At 43.0% G+C, this 13241-nt stretch overlaps 1 protein-coding gene across 3 annotated transcripts; it reads left to right on the plus strand.

The window, feature by feature from the left end:
- The first annotated feature begins 1181 nt into the window (after nt 1–1181).
- Nucleotides 1182–4386, plus strand: LOC124255141. Of its 3 annotated transcripts, none has more exons than XM_046688983.1 (3): nt 1182–1458; nt 1513–1600; nt 3246–4386. In XM_046688983.1, the coding sequence occupies exons 1-3, from the start codon at nt 1222–1224 to the stop codon at nt 3338–3340; spliced, it is 420 nt and encodes a 139-aa protein (XP_046544939.1). In that variant the 5' UTR covers nt 1182–1221; the 3' UTR covers nt 3341–4386. The 3 variants fall into 3 exon arrangements, with proteins under 3 accessions (XP_046544939.1, XP_046544937.1, XP_046544938.1); XM_046688982.1 differs by having other exon boundaries at nt 1183–1453; nt 1508–1600; XM_046688981.1 differs by having other exon boundaries at nt 1182–1600.
- Nucleotides 4387–13241: the final 8855 nt, after the last annotated feature.

Raw genomic sequence — 13241 nt, forward strand, 5'->3', positions numbered from 1 at the left:
TATACAAGATTGCTGTTTGAATTTCATGGGACCAAATTTTCTTCTCAAGTCATCGTGTGTATTTATGAGACGGATTCGTGTAACTGGTATTCAAATGATGACAGCTATAACAGGGAATGGTCGGGACTGACAGGTACTTCGAGTTATGCATAATGTTCGAGACACCGGCATTCGACTCATCGAGATTTGACTGTATTTACTTTAACCTTGATTAACATTTATGTGTTTTGACCACATTGACCCCTCCTCTGCTTGTGTAAACATAACCACTTCCAAAACTGAGGAACCTGAACTTAGGCAAGCATGAACTTAGGCAATCCAGTGATCAACATCATGAGCATCAATCAACGCAATTGGGATACAATGACATGTCAGCGAAACTAACCACCTAATCCCGTTGTCGCCTCTTAGTCAAGCATGGTTTGCTGAAGACCAGTTCTAACCCAGTTCCTCACTGGTACTTGCATTTGTTTACCAAAAGTTTTAGTTTGAGAAGATTTAAAGCATCAGCAGGGTATTCACCTTTGTCAGGCATAGCATACTATTATCATGAAAGGTTGCAGTTTTATCCAATCAAAATAGAGAGCGGAAGGTCACGGGTTCAATCCGTGGTCGGCTCGGAGTCAGTATAATGTATCTGAGTGGGGTATTCAGGCTTCACTGTGGCGTGGTATCTCAGTGGACTAGCACTATAAAACCAGCTTAAGTCTGGGCTAGTACAAGCAACCGCACATACGCATACACACGCACGTCGTCATTTGAGCGAAATAATCTCAAGCACGACGTTAAACACAATTTCACCTCGCTTTCAATCAAAATAGGATACAAATACATTAATACAAAAAGAAAAGTCTTTGTTTAATGTACCTTTTTCCAAATAGTTTATTTAACTGTTTAGTGAATATTTCTGGGTGGCTGAATGTTTGCCTGAATTTGACTTGTATCATGGACACACAAGACATATGATGGAATTTGACTTGCATCATGGACAACCAAGACATATGATGGAATTTGACATTGCCATTATAATTCTTCCATCAGCAAACCAGTGAGTCCAGTGAGGTTGTTTGTTAAAGTTTGTATAAGGACATTCAATAATGGTGGGTGAGCTACAGAACCCTTGGAACAATGTTGTCAGACCAGCTTACTTATTGTCATAGCATGTTTAGATTCCTCATTATTTTCACAGACAGCACGGTGAAGTGAGGAGGCGAACTTGTGATGGCCAGTAGAGATGAAGATAGTGGACACCATCTGGTCATGGCCACTTCCAGTGAGCCATCTGAAGGTCACATGGAAACTTCCAATGAGGTATCTGAATTTCGCGTTGCTACTTCTGGTGAGTCATCTGAAGGTCACATGGCCGCTTCCGGAGAGCAGTCTGAAAGTCACATTGACATGTTAGCTTTGAGAGGTGACTTGCCAGTTCCTGATATTGACATATCCAGTTCAGATGAGGAATATCTTACAGCAGAGGATGACTCTGGTAGCAGTGGAGTCAGTTCAGACGAGGAACATGAAGGTCACTTGGTACCCGCAGGTTCAGCTGAGCACAGGGAGGTCCTTGAGCTGGAGAGCCAAGCAATCACACTAAGTACAGGTTGGTGTCACTCTTGTCCTCAGGGTTGTCATCTGAGTTGACATTTACATGAAATAAAACAAACTAAGGTGTCCTGTTCATTCTTTTTAATATTCCAATTCAAATATTTTACATCAGTCAAATTTCACTCAGTTCGTCATTGTTGTACTTTTCCACCTGTCTGTCTCTTTGTACTGTGAACTCTCCCTTCAAACGTTGTCAAAATCATGTCCTTATAAATTAACTATTTAAATGACATTTGCGGTTTTGAAACTGGATGCCACAGATGTTTTCATGTGAACAATTGACTAGCCTTTGCATGTATTTAGGACATGTGAAACTGATAAGGCAGGATACGCCCACCTTTTCGTCACCACCTGGTATAATCACTATTTGACTGATTCATGAGCAGTCAGATTGTATATCGACTGTTCTAGCCTCTAGCAGATGGAGCTGAAGTGAGGTGAAATTGGGTTTAACGTCGTACTTGAGAATATTTTAATGTCTTTTGGTATGACGCGGTTGGGGATCGCGACCTTCCGCTCTCCGGGCGGACGCTCTAACCACTTCACCATGGAGGCGGTCTCTAGCAGATGGATGTTTTGTCACCTCCATTTAGTGGAGAATACAACTTTTAAGGCTCACACCTTTTTCAGAACAGAAAGACACATTGCTCTGAAATGTTCACAGGATGTTCACAGCCTGTTTTAGCATGACGATTTGTGTTTGTGTTGTTTAATGGCACACAGCAATATTCCAGCTAATTGGCAGTGGTCTGTGAATAGTTTGGACAAGACAATCCAGTGATCAACAGCATGAATATCAATCTACACAACTGGGATACAATGACATGTGTCAACCAAGTCAGTAAGCCTGACCACCCAATCCTGGTAGCAGTCAGAGACGTATCGTGTACGCGAGATGGACTATGATCTCTTGTACGTGAGATGGGTGCTCTCTGCGATACAAACTGAAGCGCTTGATTCAATCAACGTGTAAACACGATGCGGGATGATTAAAGCGTCCCGTAAAATCCCCAAGCGTGGTGGTTACTTGACAGTCGTGAATAAACAGGTTTTTCGGGAAAGCAGAAACACCACACCCTCTCAGGTAGTCACTTGTACGTGTAATGGGGGACCGTCTCGTGTACATGTTACATCCACTACTGGTTAGTCGCCTCTTACGACAAGTATGGGTTGCGGAAGACCAATTCTAACCAGGATCTTCATGGCTGTACCCCGATCTTGATAATATCCAAGAATTATGTCAGTCTGTCAGTCAAAAGACATTTCAGTTCATCATGGGTATAATTATGAGGAGAGAAGGTGTCTATTTTGAACAATACTTGTTTGCTTCCTGAATACAGTGTATGAATCAACTTGATCTGCTTCACTCTGTGTCAGTATGTTGAGGAGCTGACAGAGCGTCAGACAGTTTGTTGAATCTCATGATTCCTGATTAATATGTTTAATTCAGCAGCGATTGTATATGACAGGATAAGTTTTATCATCATGAAATATGTGAACGTCTTCAGAATGATAGAAACCCAACTTTTCGCCCTGCAGTAATATGAAATAATGTTATTCAATGTGGAAAGAAAACACCTGATTAATTCAGGTTTTGGTTACCATGGTTACTGATGATTCCTCCTGTTTGGTGTTGACAGGTGAACAGCGTTCAGGGAACGCCCAAGCTGCCAACATGATCAACATCGTCACTGGAGGGGCAGGACAAGGAACACTGGGGAGAGGTGAGTGTTGATGGAGGAAGGGTCAGTAAGTGACTAGATCTTGTTCAAGACTGTTACCATTCTCAGTTTCTCAGGGACAGAATCTGTGCATACCACCATGTTGTTTCCCTGGTCCTACCTGTCACCCACATGGATTGAAATGTTTGATAGAAGAATACATCGTATATAAACTCCTGATGTATTGACATATCTTGCAAAACTAATGAATCTTGAATCATGTATCTGTATATAAAACAACTAGTACACACCCTGTGTCAATTTTGCTGTGCTTTCACAACTGATACCACAAGCTTTTGTCAGTGAATAAGCATGTTGGTGTTTTGTGTTCAGTTCAAAGTAGTCTTAAATGTGGAGTTGAAATATCACTTTCTTTGGATGAGACTTATAACAACTGAGGGATGTTCCACACACAACAGAAATAAGTGAATACTTTGTCGTTTTATGTTTACACCGAAGTCTTTGCGGGGATGGTAAAAACTTTTTTCCCCTTCACAGATAACCTTGATTTGCGCACAGATGAAGCAAGGAAGATTTTTGCTCCAACTGAAGCCTACAGAAAAGTGAAACAGAAGTTGAAGGAATTTGGTCATGTGACTATCTGTGGCGCTTCAGGAGAAGGCAAGACAACAATGGCTCTGATGCTGGGTTCACAGTATAGACAAAAGGGGTACGAGGTCGTGTTTGTGGACAGCCTTAAGAAGTTTGACTTTGACCGATGTCTTAATACTTACTCAAGAGTATTTCTGATTGTAGACGATTTGTTTGGTACAGTTGGAGTATCTGCTAATACTTCACAGGTTAAAAACTTTCTGAACAATCTTCTCCCCCATTTAGAACAAAAGCAGAGAGCAGAAGAGAAACGGTCAGAATTGAGTGAAAACAGTGATGCTGGTGAAAATTCAGAAACAAAGTGCAAAGTTTAACAGAATCTCAAACAAAGGACATTCATGTTGTCTTCACATCAAAATCTTACAATTTCCATGATGGACTTGCAAAACTGCAGTATGAGGGTTTCAAATTGTTCAAGGGTCAGACAGTAGTGGACTTAACAAAACAAGAACAATACAGGCTTTCTGACAAAGAGAAGAAATCAATATTTGAACGACATAGGCATGCTTTTGGTGACTACTCTGTGCAACATATTCCAGATTACAATGAGCTGGAAATCTCTTCCAACATCTTTGGATTTCCTCTCATTTGTAAACTTTGTTTTGAATTTTCCTCTTTCTTTAAAATGCAAAATCATTTTTCAAGGAACCACTCTTTTATCTTAGGTTAGAACTGAAGCAGTTACTTGAAGATAGAAATGATAGATCGGCCAGTTTGGTTCTGATGCTGCTGTGTGAAGACAAATTGAACCTGACCAGGTTAGACAGTGGAGATGAAGACAAGGAAATGGACAGGATGGTCAAAACTGTTCAAGACCTGATGCCAAATGCTACACGTTCAGGCATGTACAAAGCCGCTAAAAGTTTTAGAGGTACATTCTTCACAAGAGGAGACACTGTTGGCTTTTGCCCATTCTTCAATCTATGATGCTTGTGCCTGTGCCTTGTTCAATATCAGTCCAGTCTTTGTTTTGAAGAACTGTAGTGATGACTTTCTGTTTGAAAGAGTACAAGGTGAAAAGGTTGAAGAAACAAAGTTGATGACCATATCCATCTGATATATGTCTCAGATAATTATGATGACCTACTAACCACAAGGTTTGCAGATTCTATTAAACAAGGAAAGTTTTCTCAATCAGTGACACATCCTGTTCTCAAACGAGACACAACAGCTTTTAAACTGCTCAACAAACTTCAGTGTGATGGGACAAAGCACCACCATCATCATAATCAAACTGATTCTAAAGATGAACTTTGGTTTCACAGGAGAGAGAAAGGAAAATGTTTCCTGTACTGGGCTGTTCTTGGACATAATGCACATCTAGTTACAGATGTAGAACACACAACAGGTGAAGTGTTCTCTCAAAAGGAGATCAGTCAAGCTATGGAAGGGTGTGCACAAAGCAACAATGTGACAATATTGAAATGGCTCTTCACTCACTCTGAAAAACCAGTTCAACAATTGACACTGAACAGACTCTTGTTGCAAGCTGCTGAAAATGGCAGCTCCGATATTCTAGTGTATCTGCTCCAGGAAGGTGCTGACGTTAACACTAGAGACAAGAAGTTACAAAACATCTTCCATCTGGTTTGTAAGACAGGAATGGAAAAATCCCTGAAAATCCTGTTAAATAGGAAACCTGGAGATAATGTGATAAACTCTGTTGATGTGAATGGCAGAACCCCTGTCATGGTTGCAGCACTTTCAGCATCACAAGGTTGTTTTGAGTTACTATGGAAAAAATCGAACTTGTATGTGAAAGATAAATATTGCAATGGAATTATTCATCTTGCCTGTCATAGTGGCATCAAGGCTGTCGTGAAACATCTCCTCTCTCCTTCTAACATCAACAGTAGAGGGATATATGGCTGGACTCCAGCAATGTGGGCAGCTGTCAGTGGACATCAAAGTGTGTTTGACCTCCTTGTGTCCAAGCACGCTGATCTGACACTGGTGTCTACATCTGGTGATAGTTTACTTCATCTTGCCTGTCAGGGTGGGAACACTGCTATAGTACAACACCTCCTGTCTCCCTCTAACATCAACAGTAGAGGTGAGTATGGAAGGACGGCAGTCATGAAGGCAGCTTTCAGTGGAAATCAAAGTGTGTTTGACCTCCTTGTGTCCAACCAAGCTGACCTGACACTGGTGGATACATCTGGCGATAGTTTACTTCATCTTGCCTGTCTTGGTGGGAACACTGCTATAGTACAACACATCCTGTCTCCCTCTAACATCAACAGTAGTGGGAGACTTGGCTGGACTCCAGCAATGATGGCAGCTGTCAGTGGACATCAAATTGTGTTTGACCTCCTTGTGTCGAAGCAAGCTGACTTGGCACTGGTGTCTACATCTGGTGATAGTTTACTTCATCTTGCCTCTCAGGGTGGGAACACTGCTATAGTACAACACATCCTGTCTCCCTCTAACATCAACAGTAGAGGTGAGTATGGGTGGACGGCAGTCATGAAGGCAGCTGTCAGTGGACATCAAAGTGTGTTTGACCTCCTTGTGTCCAACCAAGCTGACCTGACACTGGTGGATACATCTGGTGATAGTTTACTTCATCTTGCCTGTCAGGGTGGGATTACTGCTATAGTACAACACCTCCTGTCTCCCTCTAACATCAACAGTAGAGGTGAGCATGGATGGACGGCAGTCATGAAGGCAGCTGTCAGTGGACATCAAAGTGTGTTTGACCTCCTTGTGTCCAACCAAGCTGACCTGACACTGGTGTCTACATCTGGTGATAGTTTACTTCATCTTGCCTGTCAGGGTGGGAACACTGCTATAGTACAACACCTCCTGTCTCCCTCTAACATCAACAGTAGAGGTATCCATGGACGGACAGCAGTGATGAAGGCAGCTGTCAGTGGACATCAAAGTGTGTTTGACCTCCTTGTGTCCAACCAAGCTGATCTGACACTGGTGTCTACATCTGGTGATAGTTTACTTCATCTTGCCTGTCATGGTGGGAACACTGCTATAGTACAACACCTCCTGTCTCCCTCTAACATCAACAGTAGAGGTGAACATGGATGGACAGCAATCATGACGGCAGCTGTCAGTGGACATCAAAGTGTGTTTGACCTCCTTGTGTCCAACCAAGCTGACCTGACACTGGTGGCTACATCTGGTGATAGTTTACTTCATCTTGCCTGTCAGGGTGGGAATACTGCTATAGTACAACACCTCCTGTGTCCTCCTAACATCAACAGTAGAGGTGAGTATGGGTGGACGGCAGTCATGAAGGCAGCTGTCTGTGGACATCAAAGTGTGTTTGACCTCCTTGTGTCCAACCAAGCTGACCTGACACTGGTGTCTACATCTGGTGATAGTTTACTTCATCTTGCCTGTCAGGGTGGGAACACTGCTATAGTACAACACCTCCTGTCTCCTTCTAACATCAACAGTAGAGGTGAGCACGAATGGACGGCAGTCATGAAGGCAGCTGTCAGTGGAAATCAAAGTGTGTTTGACCTCCTTGTGTCCAACCAAGCTGACCTGACACTGGTGGATACATCTGGTGAAACTTTATTTCATCTTGCCTGTCAGGGTGGGAACACTGCTATAGTACAACACATCCTGTCTCCCTCTAACATCAACAGTAGAGGTATGCATGGACGGACAGCAGTGATGAAGGCAGCTGTCAGTGGACATCAAATTGTGTTTGACCTCCTTGTGTCCAACCAAGCTGATCTGACACTGGTGGATACATCTGGTAATAGTTTACTTCATCTTGCCTGTCAGGGTGGGAATACTGCTATAGTACAACACCTCCTGTCTCCCTCTAACATCAACAGTAGAGGTGAGCATGGATGGACGGCAGTCATGAAGGCAGCTGTCAGTGGACATCAAAGTGTGTTTGACCTCCTTGTGTCCAATCCAGCTGACCTGACACTGGTGGCTACATCTGGTGATACTTTACTTCATCTTGCCTGTCAGGGTGGGAATACTGCTATAGTACAACACCTCTTGTCTCCTTCTAACATCAACAGTAGAGGGAGACATGGATTGACAGCAATCATGAAGGCAGCTGTCAGTGGAAATCAAAGTGTGTTTGACCTCCTTGTGTCCAACCATGCTGACCTGACACTGGTGGCTACATCTGGTGATAGTTTACTTCATCTTGCCTGTCAGGGTGGGAATACTGCTATAGTACAACACCTCCTGTCTCCTTCTAACATCAACAGTAGAGGGATGTATGGCTGGACTCCAGCAATGGTGGCAGCTGTCAGTGGACATCAAAGTGTGTTTGACCTCCTTGTGTCCAACCAAGCTGACCTGACACTGGTGGCTACATCTGGTGATAGTTTGCTTCATCTTGCCTGTCAGGGTGGGAACACTGCTATAGTACAACACATCCTGTCTCCCTCTAACATCAACAGTAGAGGTGAGTATGGGTGGACGGCAGTCATGAAGGCAGCTGTCAGTGGAAATCAAAGTGTGTTTGACCTCCTTGTGTCCAACCAAGCTGACCTGACACTGGTGGATACATCTGGTGATAGTTTACTTCATCTTGCCTGTCAGGGTGGGAATACTGCTATAGTACAACACCTCCTGTCTCCCTCTAACATCAACAGTAGAGGTGAGCATGGATGGACGGCAGTCATGAAGGCAGCTGTCAGTGGACATCAAAGTGTGTTTGACCTCCTTGTGTCCAACCATGCTGACCTGACACTGGTGTCTACATCTGGTGATGCTTTACTTCATCTTGCCTGTCAGGGTGGGAATACTGCTATAGTACAACACCTCCTGTCTCCTTCTAACATCAACAGTAGAGGGAGACATGGATTGACAGCAATCATGAAGGCAGCTGTCAGTGGAAATAAAAGTGTGTTTGACCTCCTTGTGTCCAAGCACACTGACCTGACACTGCTGGATACATATGGTGATAGTTTACTTCATCTTGCCTGTCAGGGTGGGAACACTGCTATAGTACAACACCTCCTGTCTCCTTCTAACATCAACAGTAGAGGTGAGCATGGATGGACGGCAGTCATGAAGGCAGCTGTCAGTGGACATCAAAGTGTGTTTGACCTCCTTGTGTCCAACCCAGCTGACCTGACACTGGTGGCTACATCTGGTGATACTTTACTTCATCTTGCCTGTCAGGGTGGGAATACTGCTATAGTACAACACCTCCTGTCTCCTTCTAACATCAACAGTAGAGGGAAACATGGATGGACTCCAGCAATGAAGGCAGCTGTCCGTGGACATGAAAGTGTGTTTGACCTCCTTGTGTCCAACCAAGCTGACCTGACACTGGTGGCTACATCTGGTGATAGTTTACTTCATCTTGCCTGTCAGGGTGGGAATACTGCTATAGTACAACACCTCCTGTCTCCCTCTAACATCAACAGTAGAGGGAGACATGGATTCACACCCGTATTGAAGGCTGCCTTCTATGGACATAAAGATGTGGTTGACCTCCTAATACAACACAAAGCTGACCTGACACTTCTGACAAACGATATCAGACGTGTAGCTGAGATGGGAGGGCATCCTTCATTAACCAGTTATCTACAAACTGTTCACCAGCCTCACTAACTACACCAATCAAACAGCACCACAGGACTGCAGTGTTTGAATTCAGGAAACAAGAGTCACAGTGATCTTCTATTCAACAACCTATTTAATGCCTAAAGGTCATTTGATATTCAAGTGGGGTTGGGCACTGGAATTTCTTGAAATACCAGATAATATGTGGAGAACAAAATCAGATATTACATATGATTGCAATGAAACTTATGTTTTTGCAGGACAAGTTCACCTTTCTTTTAGAATGTTTATTCTTCCTCATCAGACTGCTGCCACTAATGGCACAAGGCCTCCATTTTGTCTGCCACCTATGGCTGTTTGATTTCCGGTTTGCTCAAATTCTGTTTCTTGCTTTGTCAGCACGATTCCTGTACTCATGGGTTTCCCCAAAGTAGTAACATGTGCGACCTGCCTCACTTCAGGATTTCCTTCTTTTCCAACCTGACATGCCATGACATCTAGCTGATACGCCATGACATCTTGCTGACCTATATAAATTTGTACTGTCAATACCCAATATCTGTGTACCATATAAGAGCAATAACCCATTCATTCACTCACTCACTCGTTCATGATGTAACTGAATTATTGATCTAAGCTGTTTCATCTACATTCTTACGATTAATTTGCATATTCGGTGAATCAAAATTTACCCTTCATATATTTGATATGTTATCCGCAATCATTAATTCAATTAATGTTTTATTGAGGAGTGATTTTTATACTGAGTCGAAAAAGAAACTTCACATTATTTCTCCAGGGCACTAAGAGATGGTAAGATGGTTAAATTGTTATTATGTCATTGCTGAGATCTGTGTGATGTACTCGATACACTGACAGTGCCATAATCAGTTCCATTAGGCTACACCGCAGTTCCAAAACATGGGTATACAGAATGTCAAGTCACAAGAATAAAAATGCGAAATTTCTCAGTTCAATATCGTGTATGGCCGCCCCGCGCATTCACCACTGCCAAACACTGTCTCCTCATCGACTGCCAGATGCTTGTGAACACGTGGTTGGGGATTCTGCGCCATTGCTCTTGCAAGGCAGCGCCAAGTTCCTGCAAATTCTGCGGTTGGTTCCTAAGACCACGAAACCTTCTCCCAAGTGCATCCCAAACGTGCTCTATTGGATTAAGGTCAGGGGACCTCGATGGCCAGTCCATGACGTTGATTCCAGCGTTTTGAAGGAAATTTCCTGTCAACATCGCAGTATGCGGCCGAGCATTATCATGCTGGAGCTGTAGACCATGAGCCGCCATGAAAGGAACGAGTTCAGGGGTGAGCACCTGGTCGCGTTAAGCAGCAGCTGAGAGGTTTCCACGGATGACCAGAAGTCGGGAACGGTTGTTCCCACAGAAAGCATCATGCAACTTCCGCCCCCGAATCTGTCGACTTCCTGTACACAACATTGGGTATACCGTTCACGACGTCGTCTCCAGACTCTATGCCTGCCGTCCGCGAAACTGAGGGTAAACCTGGATTCATCGCTAAAGACGACTCGATTCCAGTCTCTCTAGGTCCATGGGAGGTGACGTTGGGCCCACAGCAGACGTTGACGTTGATGAAACGGCGTCAATATTGGCCCACGATATGGACGTCGAGAATGGAGATTGGCAGCCCGCAAACGATTTCGAATGGTCTGTGAGGACAGTCGACCTCTAAACATCTCAGCCCTGGTTCGTGTAGCCGGCAGAAATCTGTCACCTAGGTGACGTATGACGATTTGACGGTCTTCTGCTCGTGACGTCACACATGGACGACCCGACCTTGGGCGATCAGAAGTGGTGCCAGTTTGTTGTAGACGACCTTGCAAGTCATACACAGTACAACGGCTGCATCCCATTGCTCTTGCGACATCAGTAACTGATCTTCCCGCTTGCAACATGCCAACGGCACGTTCACGCTGCACATTTGACAATGGTGGCATTTCAAGTACCGTTAGACCTGTGGTTTAAAAGCGTTTTTTCAATTCTTGAGGGCAATGCAAGCACGTGCATATGAAGAAAACTTTGATGCGAAGATCACGTGATCGACTGCACGTGCAAAACCTGCACGATGAATGGATGGGTTTGAGTGGGTTTTGCTAACGTTTTTCTAGAGTCGAAAGATAGGGATCCCATTTCGGATACATAGATGTATCATCAGAGAAAAATTATTCTTTATTTTTCAAATTACATTTTGTGAAGTTTCTTTTTTGACTCAGTATATATTAATTTATAGATGATTTATCAAAGTGATATGAGGTATGCAAGCCAGGCAATATAACAGTCTACACTCTTGGGTATTTAATTCAACATTGATGTGGTCACTGGTCATCGGGATCAATTTGCACTGTCCACATGGTCAAGAGACAAAGAACACATTTTGTTATTGTTTCCTGAATGTAATGACTGAATCAGCTGCTGCCATGTTATTGTATTCATTACCTAATATTTGTGTAATGTACCATATTTGTCTCATAGTGGATTCATTGCTATTTGTGTCAAAAAACAACTTGAGGATTAACTTCCGCAGTTCAGTATGGATTTGTTTATATTGTACCTACAATGACTGATCACCATGATGAGACCATACAGCCTATGTTCCAGACTTTTGATACCGATTTTAAGGATCAAGACATTTTATAGATCAAGATAGACATATGCAGTGATACATGGCATTGATTTAACCATGGACCTGTAAGTTGAAATAACAAATGTTGTAATATTCAATTACCATGTGAAAGCTATTCTTAACATTGTAAGAAACATGACCCACATGCGTTCTTCTTGGACAAGCCGAACACCCACCCGTGCCCATTGGAATGATGTCATACTGGTAGATGAACATCAGATCTACTTCACACATGGAACTCTATTTGTGTTGAATTCCATCAGTAATAAGCATTGCTGGTGCACTAGAAGCTGCTACTTTAGAGATATATTAACCTGTTTTATACAATACATTTGATGATGATGATGATGATGATTTATTGATAACACGGTCAGTGTAATTATTACCAGCTGTTCACCTTATATTTGCAAATGTATTTTTCTGAATACAGTTTAATAATTGCAAATGAGATTTTTGTCTTGAATATATCATGTTAAAGATTTTTCTCAGCTGTGATGATGATGATCTGTATTTAGTCCCAAAATGGACCCACAAAAAGAAGTCATTGTGAGTTCAAGTAGTGTCTTCCAATTGCCTGAACTTGCATGTAACCTTGCTGCCAAATATACACTGTTTTTTAAGAAAGTAGTCAAATGTAATAGATTTGGGATTACACTTTCTCAGTAAAGTACAGATTCTAGTACTTTTATTGGCTTGAGTCCCATCTGGGATTCAAACCCACACTCACTCAGGCACCTAATCACCAGCACACAGTCAGCTGCCTAACCCATGTGGGGAAGCTGCAGTGGCTGGGTGGGTTAGATGGCTGACATAGTCAGCTGCCTAACCCATGTGGGGAAGCTGCAGTGGCTGGGTGGGTTAGATGGCTGACATAGTCAGCTGCCTAACCCATGTGGGGAAGCTTCAGTGGCTGGGTGGGTTAGATGGCTGACATTTGGTACATCAAAGAATATGTTCATGTTCATAAAGAAGAAAAGAACATAATCTGAATGCACAAAACAATATGTTTAATAGTAAATATACTAGAAATTGTTTAAATATCAACAAGTCATTCAATCACCCGTGCAGATCCAGGTTAGAATATTGTCGTAAGAGGCGACTAACCGGATCAGGTCAGGCTTACTGACTTCACATGTCATCGGAT

Source organism: Haliotis rubra, unplaced genomic scaffold, assembly GCF_003918875.1.
Source record: "Haliotis rubra isolate DU_JTF1 unplaced genomic scaffold, ASM391887v1 Scf594, whole genome shotgun sequence".
Classification (NCBI taxonomy): Eukaryota; Metazoa; Mollusca; class Gastropoda; order Lepetellida; family Haliotidae; genus Haliotis; species Haliotis rubra.